At 38.3% G+C, this 25,243-nt stretch overlaps 3 protein-coding genes across 3 annotated transcripts in view; 1 reads left to right on the plus strand and 2 right to left on the minus strand.

Annotated features, from left to right (window-relative positions):
• Positions 1–722: 722 nt before the first annotated feature.
• Positions 723–8,131, plus strand: ube2l3a (ubiquitin-conjugating enzyme E2L 3a). The gene is made up of 4 exons (XM_014968531.2): positions 723–864; positions 3,184–3,279; positions 6,446–6,632; positions 7,265–8,131. The coding sequence occupies exons 1-4, from the start codon at positions 838–840 to the stop codon at positions 7,417–7,419; spliced, it is 465 nt and encodes a 154-aa protein (XP_014824017.1). The 5' UTR covers positions 723–837; the 3' UTR covers positions 7,420–8,131.
• Positions 8,132–8,395: 264 nt separating this feature from the next.
• Positions 8,396–17,357, minus strand: ckmt2a (creatine kinase, mitochondrial 2a (sarcomeric)). Its single transcript, XM_014968530.2, has 10 exons — positions 17,284–17,357; positions 14,608–14,802; positions 13,383–13,581; positions 13,004–13,099; positions 12,691–12,912; positions 10,966–11,051; positions 10,666–10,789; positions 10,030–10,164; positions 8,757–8,882; positions 8,396–8,679 (listed from the first exon to the last, which is right to left on the minus strand). The coding sequence occupies exons 2-10, from the start codon at positions 14,754–14,756 to the stop codon at positions 8,563–8,565; spliced, it is 1,254 nt and encodes a 417-aa protein (XP_014824016.1). The 5' UTR covers positions 14,757–14,802; positions 17,284–17,357; the 3' UTR covers positions 8,396–8,562.
• A 754-nt stretch (positions 17,358–18,111) lies between these two features.
• rasgrf2a (Ras protein-specific guanine nucleotide-releasing factor 2a) overlaps positions 18,112–25,243 on the minus strand; it is a 34,595-nt gene continuing 27,463 nt past the window's right edge. The window contains exons 20-29 of the mRNA XM_014968539.2: positions 24,188–24,300; positions 23,981–24,041; positions 23,861–23,890; positions 23,623–23,726; positions 22,291–22,375; positions 21,348–21,545; positions 21,172–21,251; positions 20,968–21,085; positions 20,108–20,176; positions 18,112–20,021 (exon numbers count right to left, since the gene is read on the minus strand). Coding sequence (XP_014824025.2) covers positions 19,926–20,021; positions 20,108–20,176; positions 20,968–21,085; positions 21,172–21,251; positions 21,348–21,545; positions 22,291–22,375; positions 23,623–23,726; positions 23,861–23,890; positions 23,981–24,041; positions 24,188–24,300 — 954 coding nt within the window. The 3' untranslated portion in view covers positions 18,112–19,925. The remainder of the gene's footprint in view (positions 20,022–20,107; positions 20,177–20,967; positions 21,086–21,171; positions 21,252–21,347; positions 21,546–22,290; positions 22,376–23,622; positions 23,727–23,860; positions 23,891–23,980; positions 24,042–24,187; positions 24,301–25,243) is intronic.

Here is a 25,243-nt window from a genome sequence, read left to right on the forward strand (position 1 = left end):
AATTTGTGAGCAACAAAACACCATCACAAAAATATGGGGACCAATAGAGAGCTACAACTGCAAATTCGGGCACAGTTAATGTTTCAAAATAAGACAAATCAGAAAAGAAATGTTCTTTATTAGGCTTTGTTGTTTTCACATTTACATAAAGACAAGTTGAAGTTTTTTGCCCTTTTTAAGGAATACCAACTTTCTGTTCTAGACAGTGTCAGTAAAATTAAAAAGAGATCATTACCTGGTTCAAATTCCATGTCACAGGCAACTGATCATATTCCCTACTTAAAACAGTCTTGTAGAAAATGGGACAACTGTTGAGAAAAATGAATTTACAGATGCATGTCTTACTTCTGAAAGATCTCTAAGTCTTATTACTCACACAAAGAGGCCAGACTGAGAGCAAATGTAAGATAAGTTCTTGGATCATATAATTACTGCTGCTCTAATGAATACATTGTTAATAAAGATAAATCCTATGTCTTCAAATGAACTGTCAACATTTTATTTCTCTTTGTCAGAAATTTTAGTATCTATCTGTCTATCTGTCTGTCTGATGTCTAAAAACACATTTAAAAGCATTGTTTCACGGAATATTGCATGAAAAATACAATTATATATTTTCGATTTATTTTCTGTTTTTAAAGTTTCTATTTCCACAGCACTATTTTCATGTTTCGTTCTTCTCGTGTTTTGCTTAAGCAGCCTTTCTGAGTCCTCCGCGCCGATAGGGGGAGGTACAACATCGAGACTCCGCCTTCTCTGCCGCTTCAAACTAAAGTCAAAAGAAGTCGAGGACAGAGTCACGGAAAGAAACAGGAAGAAGACGAACTCGGCAACACAATGACTTCAACCAGGAGACTAGGCAAGGTAAAGCGAGAAATACCAAACTAATCTGTTTTATTTTACTTGTAGAGAGTTTAAAACACTCGACGTGGCTTCGCGCGGGGAGCTACAGAGTCGGTGGAGATAAGAAAGCGGCCGAGTGTTTGTCGCCGACAAAATGAAAGGAGAATGACGTCCGACGAATGGGGATTGAACGGAGAGAAGAGCGAAAAAGGCTGACGGGTGTGATTCAGCACTCTTGGGGAGCTGTCAGAGAACATGTCGATGCGCTTAGCGTGAGCCGAGTCAAGCTAGCGGGCTGTTGGAGCCGCTGTCACCGTGTAACGACGCTCACAGCCGGGGAGAAAACATGGAGACCGTGGGGCTGGGGCGTGACGTCAGATCTCATCAGAACCTCCAAGCGACTGATAATCAATAGCAGCTATGATCTGGCAATAATCCATACACAGGAAAGGATCTTTCTAGTTGGACCGCGTTGAGGAAATAAAAGCTACATCGTTAGCTGTGTAATCCATCCATCAGTAGAAGATAAGTAATTGGTGATTTGATTATACAGCTAAGAAAAATTTCGATCATATATTAAACTAACGTGAAAAATATATATTTTATGATTAAATATCGTCTATTAACATGATTGCATGAAAAATTGGAAATCTAAATGTAGAGAGATCTGATGGATTTGAGAGATAGAGCATTGATTTGATATGCTTTTTCTGCATTTTTTTAAACAAAATGTAAAATTATTGTTAAATCTCCATAAGAGTGAAGCTGAAAATGCTTTGTTCATACATTGCCACGCTCAACTCAAAAGTGAAACCGAGTCACCAGGTAGGAGGCGATCAAAGAGCATAACCTAGTGAGCAAAAATGATTCAAAAACAATATTTCATTAAACACATTGAAATGCTACGTGGAACTGCAAAAATATATTACTTTTGGATAGTAAATTGTGAAGTTAGTGACCCACCAGATAAATTAAATGATCCTGAATTTTTTTATTTATTTATTTTTAAACAGCATACACTGATATGAGTGTATGCAAATTGTTCCCATAAGGGTCTTTAGTCTTCGGTTTTTGATGCGTTCATTTAGGATAAACCTGGGTATCTGTTTTCATGAACCTGTCTGACGGGAGGCCTGTGTCTCATACTTTCAGTTTCTTTGGGACTCATTTGGTTTTGATTTGTAGCAGAGTGTGTGCTCTGGCTTTCAGGAATTCCCCCCGACGTCCAAACATCGTCTTCGTCATCTCTACTCCCTAAACTCCCCAAACAATCCAGTTCTCTTGTTCTGATAAAAAAAAAAAATTAAATAAAAACAGCAAAGTGGGACATGCTCAATAAGCAGCTATGTAACACACCGGGCAAATGTCGATCATGAAGGGAGCACGGGATTTATAGATGGTATAAAAAAATAAAATAAGAATGTACAGCGTGACTAAAGTTCATTTTTAAACTTTTATTTTTTTTCAAATATATGTAGATAACTTTACCTTGAATACATAAAAAAAATTAAAACTTGTTGTACAATGTTTATTTATCCAAAATATGTATTCATGTCTATATTTTCTGCTTACAATACTTGTTTCCAAATGGAAAAAAGTGTTTTTTTAGTTTATGTATTTACTTCTGATCTGTGAAGCAAATATATTCTTATTTAGTAGTAGTATTTAATCATTTTATGACCCTCATATAGAGATGATCTGTACTTCAGGCTGCTACGTACAGGGTTGATGATATAATGGTGATGTTCTGCCAGGAGCTGATTAAAAGGTTCAAATGAAGACGAACCAAAACTCAGAGCTTTTCCACCATCTGTCTGTGAGACATTTCATACCAACAAGTTATCTTTTCTTCTCTTTTGGGATCAAATTTAAAGACCAGATATTTAAATTAGAGGCACAATATGCACAGATCCCACAGAATCCCAATGCAGAGTTGGGAAAGAGGCTAAGAGGAAGGCGGTGGCTGATTTTTCAAATAGTTTTCTTTACTGTACACTTAACTCCCAATCAATGTCATTTACCAGCTGGAAGTTGATTAGAATTATTTTTGATTTGATCAGAGGCCATAAATCTGATCAATCTGGCTCAAGTAATATTCAGAAGTGGAATGTAATATAAAATCCTCAAACTAATATCCAATTCAGTTATAAATAAAAGTGGGGCATCTTCATATTTGGTGACAAATAATTACGAAAAGATTTACAATGTTTATAATCTGACTAATATTAATAATTCAAGTTAATTATTACACATGATTCCCCCTTTTTGGATCCTATGTATTTTGTGTAAACATCCATGCCAAACCTCTGCTCTGTCTGAGATGTGTGTGTTTCGCTGCAGGAGCTGGATGACATCCGCAAATCTGGAATGAAGCATTTCCGGAACATTTCGGTGGATGACGCGAATATTTTGTGCTGGCAGGGACTCATTGTGCCTGTGAGTACTGACTGTACACACACACACACACACACACACACACACACACACACACACACACACACACACACACACACACACTGCCCCCCAATAACATGTAGTGACATATAGGACTACTAACAATTATTTTAGTTATCTGATTTTTGTAACAATTGGATAAAAGCAAACTGGCACTTTTTGTAGATTTCTCATTTAGGTGTTTTTATTCAATATTATAGATGCAAATAATATACACTGCTCAAAAAAATAAAGGGAACACTCAAATAACACATCCTAGATCTGAATGAATGAAATATTCTCATTGAATACTTTGTTCTGTACAAAGTTGAATGTGCTGACAACAAAATCACACAAAAATCATCAATGGAAATCAAATTTATTAACCAATGGAGGCCTGGATTTGGAGTCACACACAAAATTAAAGTGAAATGTTCCCTTTATTTTTTTGAGCAGTATACAGTCCTAACATCAACATGTGAAAAGCCTTTTCCATTTGACTCGGCATCAACGCAGCATCTGACTGATCCACTGATTATATATCAGATTATTGATTGATAAATTGATACTAAAGTTGCTTAATAGGAGATTTTTATTTTTTACAGAATTTGAACCAAATGAAGCTAAAACTTTGCCACTTGAAAGGTTTCTCAGTTGAACATACTTACAAAGTCATTTTTTTAATCATAATTGCAAACTGTTTATTTTTTTGTAAAATTTTGGCTTCCTCTGAATATGTTCTTTCAACAAATGGCTTTTTTTTAGTCTGTATACTCTAGTTAACGATTAATCCAGGTGATGATTATTTCAGTAATTGATTAATCATTTTTACTATTGGCTTATTTTCCAAAGATCATCGTTGTTAATTAGCTATTTGCCAGACTAACTTGAACTCCAGCTTTTTCCTTGTCAGATCCAGTCCTCTGTCCTCTGTGTACTCTCTCTAACTCACTGCCTGATTCTGTCACCTGGTTGCTCTGCTGCCCCTCCATGTTGCTGTTCTCCGGGTTCCTTCAACGATAATACAGCCAGTATGTTTGCGTTAGACAGAGATAACATTTGGGTTATTACAGGAAGAACAAACGAGACGGTTCTATCAGTCTCATTAGAACTGTTACAACAGTCACATGACAGGTTTGTCTTCTTACTCATCCTCCAGAGGAATGCTGCTGCTGCTGCTGCTCATGAGCTCAAGTTACACATTAGTGCAACAGTCACTGCACCTGTTACTTCTGAGTTATTCCAGCTGATTCCGTTTCACATATTATTTATTTCTTTAAGCGTTGTTTAACCCATTTCAAGAGCCGCATTAAACAAAGCAGTTACAAAATATTGCATATAAATAACACACAAAGACTATTTAATAAACCTTCACATTTATGCTGTCCTGGTTTAACTTTTTTAATCTAACTCACCATCATGGCCTTTAGAGGAAATGAGAAAGCAGATGAGTTAGCTGATAGACGTTAGATGTGAAGTATCAATTACACTTTCTTAGAAGTTGAGATATTTGTTGTTTGTTTAGTGCAGCGTTTCTAAGCAGAAATAAAAAAGACAACTATTGTTTTTTTTCCTTTTGAAGAATATAATATGAAGAGATTTTGCATATATTGTGACAATAATCTCTAAACAGATGATTTTTGCTGGTAGTATGGTTGGGATGATTATATTTGCTGTTTGAACATCCTCTCCACTCCCCAACGTTTAGATCCCCAAGCCTCAATATATTAGAAAACTTTCTTTAACTCAATTATTGTTAGTTGTTTAGAGGCTATACCGAATTATATCTCTTTATTCATAATTATTTAAATTTGTTTTGCCCCATCCAGAGCAGAGAACATTCACAGTTTGGTTGGGACCTGAAGGCAAAGTGAAACAACCTGCAGGTTTCCAGAGCGTGACAAGTGGTCTGGGAGTGGCTTGTAGCCCAGTTCTGTTTGCTTTGCTTCATAAAAATCATGTCGGCTATAAATGTGTTGCCACTACTTCCTGTTGAGTGTTGATGCTCACATAATGAAGCATCAACACTAATCCTGCATTCTGAGTTTCCTGAGTCAGTGGGATCATTGCAATGTTTTTTGGTTTATTCTGAGTTGGGCCTTTATTGTTGTGATCCGTGTTTTTCTGTGTAGTTATTTTGAGGTTTTCTGTGTTTAGGCCCGTTTCCCTGTGAGTCCCGTCTTCCCTGTTGATTGCTCCCAGCTGTGTCTAGTTCCCTGATTACCCTCCTTGTGTATTTAACCCCACCTGTTGTCTCTGTCCTTCGTCGGGTCCTCGTCAATGTTGCGTCTATTGTTCATCGTGTTTTCTGCCGTCTGCCAGATTCCTGAGTTGTCTACATTAAACTACTGCTATTATCTTTACCTGGGCTTACAAGCGTCTTCCTCACCACCAACACCAAATCATGACATTTATGTTCTTTCTGGTCAGTGGTTTCATCGATGTTCAGTCTCTTTCTTGTCGCAGAATCATAAACTGTGACCTTATCTGAGCCAAGTGGCACCTGCAGTGCTGTGGCTATAGTTCAGGTATTTCTGGTAGGTCGGTCACTCCCAGGAAAAGCCACCACTGTTCCAGGTTTGTTCATTTGTTTTTTAAAGCCTTATAGAAAGGCTTTGCAACCTTTTCCATACTGATGGCTGCCTGTGAATTTGTTCTTGTATTTCTGTGCGTTGTTCAGATCAATAAGCATGAGGTGTTGCATTTGGAGATCAACTTCATGTTTTCAAAATGGTTTACAAATTAGGTCTTTACTATAATTATGTTAAGTCAAGCAGAAAGGGTTGAGCTTTTCACATGTTGATGTTAGAAGTATTTTTTTTTAGATGCAAAAATGGCTTGGAAGAAAAATCTGATAAATCGTGAGATTAATCGATTGATTTAATCAATAGCTAAAGTATTTGTTAGTTGCCTGGTGAAAAACAACCTGGTTTTCAAAAAATGTGATTTATTCATGTTTTAACACTGTGCCACAAGTTGCATGTGTGAAACAACAAATTTTACTGGTGTGGAAACCAAAATGACTGAAAAACAATTTTCTCTTTAAGCTCCTGGAAGAAAACTGTAATAAATGTTTGTCCTTTTTCAATTAGTGGGGAATTTTTTTTGTTTTTGTTTTAGGAAAGTTCTCCTTAAAATCTGCAAATCCTTTTTTTTTCTCCCAATCCAGGACTCTCCTCCGTATGACAAAGGAGCCTTTCGGATTGAGATCATCTTCCCTGCAGAGTATCCCTTCAAACCCCCCAAGATCACCTTCAAGACAAAGATATACCATCCTAACATCGATGAGAAGGGCCAGGTGTGTCTGCCCATCATCAGCGTGGAGAACTGGAAGCCGGCCACAAAAACATGCCAAGGTGAGAAGAGGAAGCATGTTTTTCATGCAGAGGCCCTTAAGGGACACAGGGGACTGATTTTTCCCTTGCGTTTCCTCGCAGTAACATACTAGTCAGTTCTTGACTACTGGAGCTGTCTGTGTTGTAATGTAAGGCTTTTGTAAGGTTTTCCAAGTGTCTTGTTAGTGACATGTGAAGCTTTATATATTTGTTTCTTGTTTTTACAAAAGCACCACAAACTTATGTGCAAAATGCAAAAGCAAAACCGACTGAAACCTGCTCTTTGTCGCTCTCCATTCCCTCTGAGACACAAACAGAAACTCTCTGTTCATGGGTAATATTCATCGGAGAGTTTTGGTTGGGTCTTTTTTTGTATTGGTAGTCTGACTTGAGTCCCATCTCAGCCTTACACCAACACCAACACACAGTGGATAGATCGACGTTTTCAGTGAGTGTCTTTCAAATTGACATTTATCACTGTTTACAAAGTAAACCAGGGTGTGTTTGCTAACTTTACTAGAAGAAAAAGATTTCCCCATGTCCTCTATGGGGCTCTGTACTTTCAGAACTCCTCTGCTGCTGACGGTGAGCTTTACCATTATTATCATTGTTACTTTTATTAACATTTTCGTTTTGTTGTTGCTGCCTTTCAGTGATTCAGTGTCTGATCGCTCTGGTGAACTCCCCCCAGCCGGAGCACCCGCTGAGGGCCGACCTGGCTGAGGAGTACACTAAGGACCGCGCAAAATTCATGAAGAACGCCGAGGAGTTCACAAAGAAACACAGTGAAAAGCGACCTGTGGACTGATGACACGACGACGACCTGCACCTGTTAGCCTCCTTTCTGTTTTCTGATCGAAGACCCCGGCCTGACTCTCTGTTCTTAGCCCCTCCCTCTTCCCCCTGCGTTTCACAAAGATGCCCCCCCACCCCACCCCACCCCACATTCTTGTGTACCTGCAATGTTTAGCACTCTCCAACCAATCTTTAATAGAGGCTTGTGTTTCTGTTTTACTTTGCCAAAAACAAAAAAGAAAAAAAATCAAAGCAGGACTTTTTGGTGAGTAGGCAGCTTCTGGCCTCTAGGTGTCATCTTTTGGTTGTTTTTGACTTCTTTCTATCGATTTCTTTTTAGAAAAAAACAATAAATTGTCTGAGGTGGCATCTTGAAGGTTAAATTAATAATAATAATAAAAAAAGTGCTTTTCTTAGTGCTTAAATGTTGAATGTTATCTCAGATGACACAGTTCTTATTTCCATCTTTTTAGGCTTCCTTTCCAAATTTAACAGCATCTAAAGCCGTGTTGTTTTTTTTCCTCTTTCTTTCTCATCATCCACCACACAGTTGGAATAAAATCAGAACTTGTTGCCGATAAAGCCCAAATGTAAAACGAAGATAATGACCATGCAGCATTCAGGTGTCATTTAAATCATTATTTTGTATTTTAAGGGAAATTATTCCTTCGAAATAAAATATTTCCACCTCTTTTGGCCTCCTCTGGAGAAGTGGTAAAACTACAGCATGGAGTTGTCTTGCATTCATGTCTGGCTGAAGAGATGGAGAGTTATTGATATATCATCACCTTCCTAAAATAATAGAATAAGTTTTTTTGTGTGTTTTTTTTGCCCAAAGTGTCTCTTTTTTCCTTTTTTTGTCAAAATTGCTTTTGGCATAAAATGACGTAGGCCTCTTTTTGTTTTTTTTGTTTTTGTTTTAGGAAAGTGATGACATTAAACTAAAGGGATCCAAACATCTGATGTAATAGAAAGTGAAACTAGTCAAATTGTTTTTAATTTTTTTTTATTAAAGTCAGGGTAATCCTTAACTTGAGGTAGACTTTTCTGCAGGTCATGTCGAAGATCTTGTTTTTTTTTTACCCTGAAGATGTACAATCTTTGAGACATCAGCCTCTAGTGGTAGAGCCAAGGTTCTCCTTCACATGTTCGGCTCTCACTTCTTGAACATAACCAGCGGAGCGGGCACCTGGATGTCCTGGCCCTTTTCCAGCTTCTTCTCGCACTCGATCAGGTAGTTGACCCCGTCGACCAACAGCTGAACCAGCTCCACCTAAATTGCAACAACCCAAAATGTCACTTCACCAGCAATAACGCATGTAGACCACAGGAACCGGAAGGAAGGCTCACCTCGGATTTGCCCAGACGGTCCAGGTTGGAAATGTCGAAGGTGTCTCCAGTGGCCGCCGTGTCGACCCCGCCCGTGCCTCGCTTCTGCAGCCGCAGGTTGTCCAGGATTTTGGAGAAACGTGGGTCCTGCAGGGCAAATGGAGACACAAGTCACGACTTGTGTTTAAAAATAAAACTACATAAATGAATGTAGTTGGTATGTTTTGCTTTCTTAACATAAAGGGACATTTTAGGCAGTTTTTAAAAAAAAAAAAATACTGCAAAGTTAAACATTCTATGTTGGCTGCTAAATGACTAAAATATAACACAGTGGGGGGGGTTGTTTGTTTTTTTCTTTGTGGATCTATTTTGTTGCTTTGTGAAGGAGAGGAAAATTGCATCTCCTTTCTAATCAGGAATGAATAAATCGATGTTAAATACAGAAAATTTCAACTAGAAACATTTTTTCCCTACCGCTTTGGCGCCCCCTCTGGCGCAGCGCCCCCATGCGTCCTATTTAATGCATAGCCACTTCTTGCTCCGCTGTTTCTGAACAGTTTATCCCAATATTTTTCAGACATGTGCAGAGAGAAAACTGTTGCACATCATCACTCTGAACACTACCTCATGTAGTTGGGAGCATCATGGTAGCTGAGAAAGAACGAAGATAGAGATGAATACAGAGAAAACCTGCAAAACACTTTAAACAGTCCCTTCATTAAATTACGATTGATTTTCTTTCTGGGTTTTTTTTTGTTTGTTTGTGATGCCACTTTAGACATATTTGTAAAGAATTGTGCGAAACTTGCGCTTATTGCGGCAAATGTGACTTTTTATCGATCACAGACATAGAAGTTAACGGGTAAAACTGAGGCAAGCAGTGCAGTAGAAGTAAAATGCTGCCACCTGCAGGTGGTTAGTTGTCACTCACATCAGCTTGTTGTAACATTTTTTTTCTTGTGAAAAATTGGCAATCAACTGTCTGAGTCAGAGTGATCTTCAGCTGTTTTGTAGAGAAGAACAAACATGGCAGAGACACGACCCAAAAGACTGGCAAGCAAAGCTGGTTCAATGAGCCGTTGTCTCAGGAGGATCTTGTAAACCATGTATTGTTTGCCTGGCACTCTACCATCCTGAAGAGCAGGAATGAACGCAGATAAAAAAAAAAAAAAAAGATAAACCTGATTGACAAACACCGACTCGTTAGGTTTAACCGATGTCGCCGAATCCCCCAGAGAAGTGAAATAATGAAGGCCGTTAACAGAGCATGCTGGTGTTGGGTTGGCCACGTCACCTTGCTGAGGTTTGGCAGGCGGACATGAACCCCGGCCCTCAGGCCTGTGCCCAGGTTGGACGGGCATGTGAGGATGTATCCCAGACGCTCGTTCCACATGAACTCCCAGCCTCTCTCCTGGATCAGATGCTCAACCTGATCCATAGAAAGAAAATATATGAATGTGATACTTAAAAAAATACTATTAACATGAGAAACAGTTCTACAAAGACCCAAGTGAGAAAAACTACCACCTTAAAATGATTTACTCTTGTGCACTGAGACTTCACAAAATCTTACCAAATCATTTTGGTCTACTTTCTAGTGCAAATATATTAGTATACTTGAAACAGGACAAAACAAGTAACTTTTCAGAAACTTTTAATAACTTGTCTTAAGTCAATAATTCCTTAATACTGATATTGATACCTATATCAAGACATTTTCCCCATGTTATAAGTGAAAAACATCTGCCAATGGAGTTAGTGTTTTTTATTTTTACATCAATGTTAAAGAATTATTAACTTCAAACAAAATCATATATCTTTCTGAAGTTACTTTTAAGTTAGTTTTGTCTGATTTCAAGCGTACTAAGGCACTGGCAGTCGAAGCTAGACAAAAAAGGTTTATTGTTTTTGCGTTGTGGCTCCATCATGCCTGTTTGAGGCCGTTGCAGAATCTCTCGAACACTCTCTTCATGTTGCCGCCCTTCTCCATGGAGATGACTCTGGTGTGGTCTTCCTCGTTGACCCAGATCAGGAAGGTCTTCTCATTATTGTGCCTGAAGACAAGAAACCACAATGATTTGGTAAGAGACACTTAAGACACCCCTTTGTGAAGTACCCTGTTCACCAGGTGAGAGCAGAAAAACTACAGTTCGCCCAACGATTAGCACAAGAAATCGTACAAAATTGGCGACAGACAGTGAACTCAAGCATCCAGCTGTGTGGACCGTACCAGATCCCCCTGGCGTCTGGCCAGTCTCTGGCCATGAAGGCGCACGTCAACAGAGGGGAGACGGGCTTGTCGAACAGGAAGTGGTCCTACAGATAAAAAGGTAGAGAGAGGCAGCAGGATGTTAAAGAACAACTTCTATTTATTCATTTAGCTGGCAGAGGGAGGAATGTGCAGGTATAGTGCTGTAAAACAGTCAGATTTCTTTTACTTTCACTTTTTTGAATGTTGAAAGAAATTTCAATATGTGACAAAGATGACCTGTGTAAATACAAACACTTTTTTTTTTTTAAATTATTGTATTCATTAAAGGAAAAGACGCTATCCAAACCAACTTGACCCTGTTAGGCTTAAGTGATAAAATAATTGCAATAAAACTGCAACGTTCAGAGATAAACTTCACAAACCATTAATAACAAACGATGACTTTGTTTTCTACTATTTTTGATTTTTTTTTGTACACAATGTGTTGCTTTTCGAGATCAGAGACGTTCTTTTTCTATGATCTGTTATATATGCTGAAGTTTGACTCATGAATCTGAGCTCAGCTTTCTAAAGAAAACAGTTTAATCACATTTAAATCTTGATTTCAGAGACAACTCTTTCTCTTTACTGAATGAGTTCATAAGTTGAACATGATGAGCTCTCTAGAATGTACTTTTTCACAGCACATTCTAGAAATGTGAATCTTTCAGTGTCCAGCAGTTCAATTCTATTTTGATTGTTAGGGTCACCATTCAATTCAGAAACAGTTTTCGATTCAAAAAACAATTTTTCAATTGAAACGGTCCAGAGATTCTGTTTAAATGATGACTGACAAGAGAGAAAGACAAAGCTTTAACAAATAGAACATTAAATTAAAAACACTTCTGTAAAGTTCCAGATTCTATATCAGTATATCAAACTTCATGTAACACTGGACATTTACGGGAAAATACTAATACAGGAGCATAACGAGAAAAAGGGATAAAAACTGTAGTTTCCTGGCCAAAACAGGAGACGTGACAGGTATGTCATACAATTCTGTAACTTAAATTACCAGTATTAGGTTAGCTTGGCTGCTGGCTCTGCCTCAAATAATAAAAAATAAAAAATACCAAAGAATTATTCAAAATCTGTACAGTAGGCAAGATTCCCTTCTATGGTGGCTGAGTGGGCGTGTAATTCGACATGCCGGAGCAGGAAAAACGTACAACTTAAAACCCATTTTAAAATCAACTTTTGAGCATTTTGAATCGATTCAGAATTCCCAGGGCTTGGAATTGAAATTCTTTATAGAATCAATTTTCTATTTCTTAGGAGTTCACTAAACATCGGCCTGCCCAGATCCTCTGCACTCAGGCCAGGGTCAGAACCTGAGATATTTAAGCTATTTAACGTAGAGACAGGTTGGTCAAAGGCTCATGGCTGTGGGCAGCAAAGATCGCCTGCAGCAGTCTGTATTGCAGCAAATTTGAAGAGCCCTCTGACTGAAGACCCTCTGTTTTCTAGTGACAGTTTCATGAAGAGGGTTTCCCTTCAACACATAGACCACCCGGTCTAGATCCAACAAAGTTCTCTCTTGCATTATATGAATGATCTTATTTCGCTAATTTAACTTTGTCAAAAACAAAACAAAAACAAAAAAAACAGATACATCCCAACTTATTATTACTGACTGTAGATCAGCATCAGCTGAATCATCTGTTCCTCCTCCATATCTAAGCATTCGCAGCGTCTCTGACTCACATCAATAAGCTGCTGCTGCTCTTTCTCTGTCATGTCGCCCAGGCTGTAGTAGCGGCCAGCGAGGTCTCCCTTTAGGCCGGCCAAAGCGGTCACCACCACCCGCTCCACTTCACGCCGCTCAGCCCTGGAACAGGCCGGGGGGAGGCTCAGCCCGCGAATGCTGCGGCCCGTCCGGACGCGCGACGACAGAACGTAGTTCTCATCGAACATCCCGTGTTTTAGCTGAAGGCAAAAGAAGAGACGACGAAGACCCCAGTGAGTGGTTTTAGTAGCGTCTGACCGGTAACACAGAACGGGTCAGCTGTGGTTCCACCTTAGAGGCGTCAAGGTCGGTGGGGTGTGTCATTTTTCTGGGATCGTAGCCGTTGTGTCTGTCTTTGATTACCGGATCAAAGAGTTCAGCAAACACCTGGAGGAAACAGCAAAAGACTTGAGAGGCAAAACATTTACTAAATATCAAACATTAATATGTAGAACCTTATTGTGGCTGGAAGAAACACAGATGAAAGACACAACCTTTAACAACCATTAACAAGCAATGTTAAATCAGACTTTTCCTGTTTTAGGTTATTTATAATTACCTAAATTGGGTGGAAGCTGCAGTAACTTATAAATATATGAACTTATATATGAAACAGGGAAAAATGTTTCAGTTTTCCCTGCTCATGTGTGGGTCTCCCGTGTTCCGTTACCTCGTAGCTTTCCTCGTCACCAGCGACGCAGCCCACCGTCTTAATAAAGGGGTGACCCGGGTTGTCCACCCCCGTCTGGATGCACTGGTCAAGGGTCCAGTTGTTGGGAGTCAGCTTGTCCCTCAGTTTGGCGTAAATGGCCGGAGTCAGAGCGGTGGCCATGCAGTTGTTGTGTTTCCTCAGGTCGGGGAAGTCTGAGCTGTCAGGAAGGAAGAGGAAGAAGAAATGAACAAGAGAAGAAAAACAGAACGACAGAAGAAACAGAAAAGAGACGGAAGAAAAGATAAAACATGTTCCTGGTGCAGCATGTTTCCTGGCAGAGCGTCCTGAACGGCTCTGATTCCACATTTAAGTGTTTGAAAGCCTGCTGCACCGTAACCGTTATTTCAGTGACGATTAATCGAGCAGTCGGGGAAAAGAAAAAAAAATTATCAGCACACTGCTCATAATTTTCATTCATACATTTGAAATGCATAAAAAATGCAAATAAACAACTAAGTTCCTATTTTAGTGAAGCTAAAACTAATCCACTATTTCATTCTGGGTAGAATGTTTCTAAACAGTTTTTTTAATTGTAAATGTAAAATATTTATATTATTTATGAACAGTTTTGGTTTAACTACCGAGTGTGTTTAGGAGATTGGATGTTTAATTCTGTATACTGTAGTTCACAATTATTTGATTGGTAAATTAGTTGACAATTATTTTTAATAATCGATTAATCACGATTAATCTAATTAACTGCTTCACCCACAATGTGATTTGTAGCCAGTCGTTAATTAATCAAATTCTCTTTGACCTCCTTATGTCATGTCAGTGAAGCGATCCAGGAAGAGACCTGAAGGTCACGATAAACACTCTGGATTCTCGTTTAAAAAATAGAGTAAAATAAATCCGTTCATTCTCAGGATTTACAGGTTGAAGCTTTTCTTGAATTTGCTTCCCATCCACAGGGCGACTAGGAAAGGGAGACATGAGCGGCATCTGAAACCTTAAGAGAAAGTGAGTCAAAGGTAGCATAGATGAAACATGAGAGTGTCACTGGTCACACAGGCATTTGCCGCTGCGTCAGTCGTGACCCCCAACCAACGCTCACCATCCGCTGATGCAACCCATCTCTCTGAGTCTCAGAATGAGGCTATCACACCTGAATTCATGCTTCTAGGAAACGGAAAAGTTTCTGATGCTTCTGTACTTGGCCCCTCGTCGAGGTCGTCCGTCTTACCTGGGAGGGTAGAGCTTCTTCTTGGCCTCGGCAGCCAGGGAGCCATTCTCGTTCAGCAGGACGCCGGTGGCCATGGTGCCCGCGCCCAGACTGGCCAGCAGCACGGCCGTGCTGCGGCCCGAGATCAGACGCCTGAAGGAGCCCGACATCTTTCCTCCAGAAAAGTACCTCAAGTACGGATCAGTAGAAGAAGAGCTAGAAATGCCAAGAAAGACAGAAACTGAAGGAGGAAATAGTAAAACGGCTCAAAAGCAGTCGGTAAGGTCTGTAAATTATGCAAATTAGCGGAAATAAATAACTGAATTGTTTTGTGAGCGCATGCTGGATCACATTTGTAACTATTGCAGACTGTGACATTATTTAATATAATAAAGTTGTTAATGGAGTGGTGTTCAAACGTTTTGTCACGTGAGCCGAAGCCATCGAGATGAAAGTAATTGAGGGCCACAAAATATACATATTTTTATCTATTTTAATTAAAAATGCAGTATCTTTATTTTTTTTATATGTATAAAATGTTTCTCTTTCACCTGAACAACTAGAAATAAAACACAATATTCTAATGAAATGAAAGAAGTCTGTCTTTTTGTAGAAAGGAAGCTGCAGATGGTTATACATCTGAAACATGAATCATAAACTGGTTGTTTTCTACTATGTTTATTCTTCTCAGTAAGAACAACAGGGTTTCGCTCAATCTTAGAAAAACATCCCACGTTATTTAGTCGAGTTCACCAAACCGGTCGCCAAAATCTGCTCTTAAGTAAAAACTGGCTGGATGTTGGTTGTCCTATTTGCTACAAAATTGAGTCAAGGTGAAAAAGATAATTGATCAAAGATCAGTACTTTGTGTTGTTCTTTCCTTTTTTTAACCGTATCTTTTTTAAAAGGCAGTAAAACTTTCTTGAACCTTTATTTATAAATGTTTTAAAACTCTATCCTTGAGCCTGAAAACCAAGTTTGCATGTTTTTTGGGGGGTTTTTTTGGTTTTGATTTTGTCAAGGATCTCACCAAATCACTTCAAGGGCCACAAACGGCCCCCAGACCACATTTTGGACACCTTTGGATTAATGGAAACTTTATAATTTCATCATCAGATTCTGTCCTGCTGGATTGTGAATCAGACTTTTGTCTGATTCACAGAATTTGCATATTGTCATCTTCTTAACATGATAGCCCTACCCTCTCTCTTGGCTGCTGCTTTCTGATTGCTTCATCCAACACCCAGTTGGATGAAGCAATCACCCAATTGGGTTGGTGGAGGTTATGGTGTGGAGCATGTGGTTAGTAGGTATGCAGTCTCTTTGCATACCTGCTAACTACGTTAGTTTAACTTTCTATTTGAAACTGTATACATTTAAATCTGTTCTGAGTCATCTGTGGTTTATTAAAACAACAGGATTTGCATATTGTCATCTTCTTAACATGATAGCCTCAGTCACAATTTGCCAAGTGTGTTTTTTTTTAACGTAAGTCAACAAAGTCATGGACAAAAAAAAAAAACAGGTGGTGCTTTTTCTTCTTTTCAAAATCACTTTTGGCCAAAAATGACATATTATTCCGATATTCTTCTTGTGCATGCATGAGCTTTCTCGGGGTACTCCACTTTCCTCTCAGTTCAAAAACATCCATGTTAGTCTTGGCTAAATGGTGAAAATGACACTGATCATTTTCTTGCACACTGACCTGTGGATGTTTGCGCCACATGTCTGTTTGTTAACCTTGTAAGCTGAAGATTTCTCAAATTTCTGGTAATTAGACCATTAAGAACCAGTCGCTGTTGTCTAAACCACATTGATCTCCACAAATGAAATGCTCAGCGTTAGCCCTGATCCTGTTCTGCAACCCTAATTCCACATTGCCCACATGATGTTTTTTCTTTTCTTGGCTTTACTGTAATGAACATGACACGGGAAAAATTCAGATAAATTCAAATAAATTCCAGTTATCTGTTCCCAGATTTATACTTATTTCCAATCAGATTCAGTATATGGGAGGTCACAGCGCAGCTTGACTTTGACTCGGTGTCTAGGAGACTGTTTCTAAAAATAGAGAAGCGTGAGGACCAGACTGCTTCTGTTAATTCAGGTCAGAGGGGGAGAAAAAAAAATCCCTAATCGATCCAATATTTTTAAAATGAACCGATCATGTCAGACCCGACTTTCACCCACAGCGATTATATCTTAACGTTTGCAGTGCAGACTGGAGGACACATACTGTTTGGGTCAGTGGTGATATTATTATTATTAATAGATCAGTGGAGGGACGTTTGGTGCCAAGACCAAAGCCCCTCCTGGCTGATGGATACAGAATCATTCTGGACAGAAGTTCATAAGGTCAACACAATGTTAAAGAGAGATGGAAAATGGATATGGGGAGAATCATGTGACCCGAGAACTTGGCAGGATATCAAAAGTTTAAAACTCAACTGTTCAGTGGTTTGCAAAAGTGCAAAAAGTTTTTTTTTTGTTTGTTTTTACTAACTAAGCATTCTCTTGTTTGGTAAGAAAAGCGTGTTGTGATCATAACCAGCTTCTAATAGATTCTGTCAATTTAAACACAAATATGACACATGCACTCACTTAATCATGTTCTCAAAACTCTAGATTTAAAATGTTCTTAAATATATCAGCTAATGGAGGCTCTGTCAGAGAAACGAAAGAAGGAGGGTAACATACCTGGATGAAAGCTGCTGCCTTCTGACTGAAGGTTACTGAAAATCAGCTTTTGAGTCTCCTCTGTCGTTGGCTCCGCCCCCCCGCCCTCTCCAAACTCTACTCCACTTGTGGGAATACAAATTGAGGGCCAATCACAAGTTAAGACACAGTTATAAACCAATGAAGGCAGAGATCTCCTGTAAACAGAGCCATGATTAACTTTGATGGCTCTAATATCACGTCTGGTTTGACCTTCACATTTACACATGATCTCTTCCTCTCTCCTTCAGTTGTCTCAAACTCTGCTGCAGCTTCAGAAATAAAACGTGACTTTCACGAGCGGAACTCTGACACTGAAGGAGATTTGATACATTTTCCCAACAACTCAAAACACTTTAATGTATGGAATTGTTGTTTCCATGTTCTTTTTACCTCAAGATGACATTTGCTGAGCTTCTGTGTACGGAAAGCCAACGGTGCAAATACTAAGTCTTGTCCTTTGATATTTTTTTTTTTCTCATTTTGTCATATTACAACATCAACTTGTATTTAATGAAACTTTATGGTTAAGAAGTAGAAAGTAAATGATGGATGCATTATTTTCTTTAATTATTCATTACAAAAAAAAAAAAAAATCCAGGAAGTGTCAGACTTTAGACAGAGCTTCCAGGGGCTGTCGCCCAGGGCAACAGGTTTTAGATTATTTTTGTAAGGAATGCATGTTTTGCTTTTTGCTGAAACTCAAAGGCCCAATTTTCATTTTTACAGACCGTGGCCGTCTTTAGGTTTTCACAGAAAGTGAAGCTTTAATGTTTTTTTATTCTTCTTCATCAATGATCTGCAACAACATTTGTTTCCCTGAAAGTTTTATTTTCAAGCCTTTAGTTTGTAAATGTCTGTACAATACACAAATAAATAATTAAAAAACAATACAAGTTGAATAAAAGTATGCAACAGTGAATGAAAACAAGCTGACTAATGCAAACAAGTTACAGAAGATTTCAGAAAGGAAAGAGGCAAAAATGAATCTAAAAAAACAAGTCAGCTGCATCTACAAAAATAAACTGATAGTAATATATGCTACATTTATGATACTAATAATGCTAGAACCTTGCAACATTCTTCTTAAAATTAATAGTGCAAACATGCCACTACAGAGGTACTCTTACAAGTTAAAGGTTTTAAAGATATGATAACATTAACAGGAATTATTATTTACTGTGATGACATCAGAGAAATATATTAAGAGTGATGTTTTTCTTTAGGTGGTTTCAGGAGATGATTCTTAAAAAATATTGATCAGAAAAAATGTGTACAAAATTCTTAGCAATTCTAAACTAAAAGGAGACGTGTTGTTTGTCAAGTTGGATAAAAGAGCTAAATTTGCTAAAAGCCGCTTCAAAAAAAGGGGAACGTGCAAGAAAAAAAAAAACAGAAGCTCATAACCGTTGTTTGATCAGATAGAGTAAATTTACAAGATTAAAAATGAAATTACAGCTGATGTTTCATGTGACCATGAACTCAGAGATCACAAGGTTCACTGTGCGACAAAATGTCATATTTAAAGTCCTAGACAGGTTAAGCTCATTCCAGCTCACATTATTATAAGGTTATTGAAACATTCGGTAAGGAAATTCATTATTTTTGGGTGAGACCATCAGAATGCTCTCTTAAAAAATTTCTAAGCTTTCCATCATGTTATAATGTTATTTCGTCATGAAAAACATACCTGGAGTGTTGCCTTGATTCTCTCATGCATATTTGAGAAATCCTTTAATCTCCATGGCAACCATTCAGCTGTGAAAAACGCCTTGGTGGACCAAGCCCCGCCTTCGAGGATGAAGTTCCTCCTCTGAGCTGCAGTTTTCAATCTTCTAAGATTCCCCCTCATAGAGCAGTTTCTTCCCCTCCCCCCACTCAGCTCCTTCAGACTAGCCAGCAGCAATTAGCAAACACCTGGTGGATCTGCTAGTCAGCTGAGCTCATTGTAGGAGCTACTTCTCAGTCTGAAGTTGGTAAAAACATTGCTAGAGGGTTACTAGAAGAGCCATGTCATGATGACTTCCTGAAGATGGAGTTTCAGAAAGAGCCGGAGTTTTTAAAGAGACAGAGACCCAATTTCAAGCCTTTATGTATCGAATTAAAATTTCTTTAAAGTCAAAACTGTCATATACAGCATTTTTACATGAACTGAAGGTAACATAGTTACTTGATTGTACTATAAAATGATTTGTGGTTAAAAAATACATAATACTGCCCCTTTAATTTCCTGAATATTCGAATCACACAGAGAAACAATATTAAAATGTGATTAATTAATGCAAAAATGGTTGTTTGATATAATATGAAGAAATAGCTGAACTTTGTGTTAAAGACAACAAATACAAATCACAGAGTGACAGCAGCAACATTCTGGTGCTGATGGTGTTTCTACACTCATAAAGGTTTGAGAACATAGCAAGGAGTTGTTTCTGCGATACAGTACAATAACTAGATAAATACCTCAGATCTCCATAAAACAAGGCACATTGTCTCCTGAGTTTCCCCTACTACACCTGCTGATCACCTGTGTGTGACATAAAAGCGCCGGCTTTATCTAAAAGGTGGTGCTGTGAGCTGAGAGGTGTGAATCTGTGCAGTAGATGCAGGTTTCTGGTGTAAAATTAACCTGGAGGGACTCGAGGTTCGATCTTCAGTGAGAGCTCATACAGAGTATCTTCATCCATTACTACGGTCTTATCCAGCAGGAACTGAGTTACCTGGATATGAAGTAAAGACTGCTTGAGGAAAGAATTTCTTTTCTTTTTTTTTTTAAATAAATAAATGATTATTAAAAACGGCAAACCTTGGATTGGTGCTCTATCCTGTAAGGAGCCTGCTGAAACTGACGAATTTCCCGGATAATATGAGAGATCTGTAGAGGCAGAGAGAGCAACAAAAAGAGAAAGGCAACTTTAAGGTGAAGCTTTTTCATACCAACAAATCTTGATTTATAAAAACCCATGCGCCAAGATAAAAATGTTTTAAAATGCTCAGAAAGTAACATTTTCTTAAACAGATATGTATTAGGTGTTAAGGATAGATGCTTATTTATTTAAAAAGTTTTTCCATTCATCTTAATTTTGCAGTAACTAGAACCTCCAGAGCAAATCTTGAAGCCAAAAATAAAAAAACAATCGACTGTGGGCGTGTCTTATGACAACATCTTGCAAAACCTTTTTTATGTTTTTTGTCCTTAATCATTTACTGATCCATTTTGTTTTTATCTCATTAGTTTTTTGTTTATTAGTGAGCAGATAAAATAAAAAAAGGCACAAAAAGTTTGTTTAAACAAAGTGTTACAATAACAACATAATGTTTTTATTACCCCTTGCCATCATCATTTGTGTTGATTCAGCAATTTTCATTGTTCTACCATTTTCAGCCACAAGATGTCTCTATTGTCCTGCACACCTGCAACAATTTCCGTTTGGACGCTGCCTCAGTTGTTAAATTCAGATCAGATTGCTGTGGTTTAAACTTTATGAAGCAAAAATATCCCCAAAAAACATTCATAGACATCCTAGTTTTAATTTTAGAAAGTATAAACCTCAGAGATGGTTAACAATGTTTTTTTTTATCTGCAGAAAATAAGCTGACCCTGACAATAAAAGCCAAACTCCAGAGAGTTGTGTGTGTTTTGGGCTGTAGGACAGAAAATCTTACCATTCTCATCTTGGAGAAGTTGACCAGCCCCTCCTCGGTGAAGTTTGGCGTTCCCTCCTCGATGAAGGCCAGGTCAGTCAGGTACATTCCCAGGTACGGCACACATGGAGGGTTGCAGCTGCGCACAAGGAGGTAAAAATGATCTCATAGTGGTGTCAGCATCATGCTGTAGGGCAGAGCGTGACTGTCTGTGACTGTAGCTACTTTTTCAGCGTCTCTCTGAGATTTTTGAACCTCCCCTCTGACGATACAATCTTCTGAAGCCGGTCCATCAGCGCCTTGGTCTGAAAACAAAAAAGAAAACAAAAGACAAATCGTAACGTTGGAGGTTTTCTGTGTGTGTAAAGTAATGTTAGTACTGCGAGCTGATTCAGCTAAACCTGTTTGCAAACTTTAGCCCAGGTTTTCTTCAGCCTGTAGATGGCGCTGCGGTTGAGAGCAGAGGTGATCTCCAGCACGCCGTTGTAGTTGTTGAGGCAGCGACAGATGTCGGCCACGGCCAGCCACTTCTCTATGGAGCCGGCCCGAGAGCCCACGTCGCTGTGGGCCATGATCTGAGATGCCACCAGGTTGCTCATCTGACGAGATTTCACAGGAATCACAAGACAGAACAATCTGATATGCTAAAACTGTTATCCACTAACATTTTGATCCATTTTTACCATCATGTTGGTCTGATTCACAAAGCAAGAAGCAGTGATGATGTGCACTGATTGTATAATATAAATCCCCCCAGTGTTTTTTGTTTAAAATAAATCAAAGCCACATGTGTCAAACTCCAGGCCCGCGGCCCAAATTCTGAATGCTGCAGGTATTTCTTTGGTCCTCTAGATCGCATGGAAAAGTTTTGGAACTTTTGCATGTCATGGTTCCCCGAAACAGCATTAACCTTTGACCTGGAAACCTTTTTCAAACCTACAGACAATGTGGCAAAATATATAAAACTCCAACTTGAAGAATGTTTTTCTCACTTTTATTCACAATTTTATATGTCACAATAAGAACTAAATCAAAAAATTGCGTGATAAATTAAAACAACCTCAATAACCATTGCATGATTTGTCGTTTTGTGTCTTTTCTCTTTCTACCATAAACTGGATGACAAAAGTCTTCAGTTTGGTGTTTTGGTCTCAACCAGAACCTTTTCTTTAAAGGACAATTTTGTTTACAGAAACTTCATGATTCATTTTATTTGTTATTTCTGGTGTTTTGTTTATTTGTTTTGGATATTTAAAACATCTTCCAGTTCCAGTGTTAAATGTTCATGATAGTTTAAAGTTTGGAACGGTAGGTTTTGGTGAGTTTTCTGCGAGGGTTTCTTACATCATTAAAGTGCTGGCTGGTCTTCATGATGTATGGAGTCCTTTCAGTCTTGTCCACCTTCATCCAGCCCTGACCCAAAAACTCCCTGAGTGGACACAAAGTGAGATGGTCAGTCAATCTGAAAGGTGATCCTTTTATGTTTTTTCACATGATAGAAAGCTCTGTATAAATGTGACACTGAATGAAAGGGATCCATGGTTTAATTAATTAATTTTTTATTTTTTTGCAAAACTGCTTCTCATTATAATCACAGCTGCACATCTTACATGATTTGTCTGTAGCAGCTTTGAACATCAACAGACTGAAATGTTTGCATATTTTTCTTTGAAAAGTAGCTGCAGCTTAGTCAGATTTTAAGGAGAACGTCTCTGAATATTTTTCTTATGTAAAGAAACAATAACTTTCCAAATGTTTCTCCTCACTTTGATTCACTATTCGATAATTGCTGCAGTCGGTTAGCATTTAATGTTGCCTGGTATCTTCTGGATTTAATTGGTCGTGAGTTCTGTGGTAGAAGATTTTTGACTTTATTAATTTGATGTTTATGTCATAATATTACGTCAATATATTTATGTTATGTGATAAAAAATGTTGCACCACAATCCCATATTTTGATTATTATAAAAAAATGTAATAATTCTATTTATCACACATCAAATTTTATTTCATCTCCACAGTTCCTTCTGTCTTTTCTTGACAGAAACTTTCCCACTTCACGCTTCCTAGCGATGACCAGCAGCCAATCAGATAGATGAGCCTGGCAAATAACATTTCAATAAATTATTTTAACTTATGTTTCATAATAAAAATTTGAAAACAGATTACAATTTATTTTAAAAACATTTAATAGAAATTTATGGCTTAATTTTTTTTAATTTTTGCATTTCCCCCCTCTTCATCTTCCCTCTAACTTTCTGATGCCTCTCTAGCTCCCCCTGCTGGCCTCCACAACACACAGCTCTAGAAAACCGCCTCACAGCAGATTGATATAAACTAAAATGAAATTAAAGACAGGGAAACTAAACTAGTTGTTTAATGTGAAAGAAAATATTTTAAGTATCACAATTATGATCTGTATTGTAGTGAACTGCCATGTAAAACCTCAATGTAATGCATTGAAGTCTGTTTAGTAATGTAATAAAATGTAAATAAAGGTGATCTGCTGCTATTAATCCTGTCAGATTATCATTACTTACTGTTTTATATGAGTTATTTTACCCATTCCAGCTGCTGTTATTTATGTAATGCTCGGATAGAGTTGGACATATTTTATCCAAACAAAAACCTCCTGGAGCCGATTGACGGTACAGTAGTGGTTAGCCGTGTACTCACTCATAGGGAATGCTCCTGAAAACGATGTGATCCAGCAGCGTGATCTGCTCGGCCATCTCCATGGCCGACAGGGACTCGAAACACTCGGCTTTAGGACTCTCAGCCTTGTTCACACACAGACACACATCGGCTTAATGTGTGGGAAGCGCAGCATAAAGATCGCTAACAACTTTAAATCTACAGGAAGAATCACTTCCTGGTGGACGTTTAACAGGGAAAGAGAGAGAATTATCCTTACCGCAATGAAATGCAGAAGAGGGCAGCTTTTCTGTTTCATTATAACAAGAGAAGTCATTTCAAACTTTTTTTGTTTCATTGAACGCATTCAGTGAAGTGTTTCACATGAACTCACACTGACCATCTGTAGGATGTCTTCTATCCTCAGCTGAGTGTCGTCTGGTTCATCCTGAGAAATGGCACTGCAAAGCAAACCACAGCGTCATTTTGAAGATACATCAAGGAAAATTCTAAATATCTAACATTTGACAGCAAAATAATTACAACAAATGTGTAAAATAAACCTCTGACATTATGAAGAGGAGTTTTGCCAGTAAATAGTCTGCACCTTAAAATGTTGGTTGCTGCTTTTCTCTCTTGGGGCAGAAGATCTGGGTCTCGCAGCACCTCCTCCAGCAGACTGATCACTCCTGTCTTCAGCTCGCTGTTCAGGTCAAAGTCCTGACAGAGACACAGAGACACGACATCGGAAAGCTTCAGCTGAGATGATGTGAAGCACACAGCAGAACAGCATCAGAGCAGTCGGTGACATAATGACAGCCAGTGTAAAATCCATCAAGAAAAAAGGAACGTGGTAAGCAAATCTGGTAGAGAAACTAATGAAAAAGTAGGAAAAGAAATTCTGATATGTGCGTTGCAACAGAGGCATTAATAACTCACACATACAAACCACTTATTGGAATTAAACAGTTTTACTTTAATCTTATTGCAATGACCTGATATTAATGTTACTCAGACTCATGCTGTGCTACACAGACGCTCATGAAGGTTGACTCGCCCCTAAAATTACTTTTTAAAAAATAAGTTCTGATAATAATTTCACCATTTGGGATCGCTCAGGGATGGTGCATCAAACATTTAGTCAAGGACAGCAAGGATACGTTTAGCTAGATCATGGACAAACTTCCAGAAAACTGCAAAACAGCTGAAACACTGAGTTCCTTTAAAAGCTACCTGTTTAGAGCTGCTTTTGAATCATCATAAATGGAGAATTGACCAATATATTTGATGAGTATTGATGACTTTAACAATCAAAATGACATTACATTTTACAAAATGTAATGTCTGTTTTTCACAGTTGTTGTGTTTATGATTTTTTTTATTTTTAGGTTTTCACAATGTAAAGGACTTTGAACGACTTTGTTGCTGAAATGCGTAACATTTCAGCAACAAGGTGCAGGTTGATTGATTAATCAATCAATCAATCAGATTTTATTTGTATAGCACATTTCAGCAGCAAGGCATTTCAAAGTGCTTTACATAATCAAAATAAAAACAGCATGTGAGAAAGAGAAAGAGATTTAAAAAACATCATTAAAACGTAAACAGTGAGAAAGAGAAATAAAAAGCTGTAGAACTTTAGTTGAGACACTTTCAACTGGGA

Source organism: Poecilia mexicana, unplaced genomic scaffold (genome assembly GCF_051168715.1).
Source record: "Poecilia mexicana isolate PSO_F unplaced genomic scaffold, ASM5116871v1 scaffold_12, whole genome shotgun sequence".
In the NCBI taxonomy this organism is placed as follows: Eukaryota; Metazoa; Chordata; class Actinopteri; order Cyprinodontiformes; family Poeciliidae; genus Poecilia; species Poecilia mexicana.

Bases quoted from the DNA above. Each gene is read 5' to 3' on its own strand.
- ckmt2a (XM_014968530.2), bottom strand. From the start codon at position 14,756: ATGTCGGGCTCCTTCAGGCGTCTGATCTCGGGCCGCAGCACGGCCGTG. The intron at 12,913-13,003 runs GTGGAACCACAG...TTTTGCCTTCAG, and splicing joins CCGACCTTGACGCCTCTAAG to CTAAAACACGGGATGTTCGA. The intron at 11,052-12,690 runs GTGAGTCAGAGA...TTTTATCTGTAG, and splicing joins AGCAGCAGCAGCTTATTGAT to GACCACTTCCTGTTCGACAA.
- ube2l3a (XM_014968531.2), top strand. From the start codon at position 838: ATGACTTCAACCAGGAGACTAGGCAAG. The intron at 865-3,183 runs GTAAAGCGAGAA...GTTTCGCTGCAG, and splicing joins CAACCAGGAGACTAGGCAAG to GAGCTGGATGACATCCGCAA. The intron at 3,280-6,445 runs GTGAGTACTGAC...CTCCCAATCCAG, and splicing joins GGCAGGGACTCATTGTGCCT to GACTCTCCTCCGTATGACAA.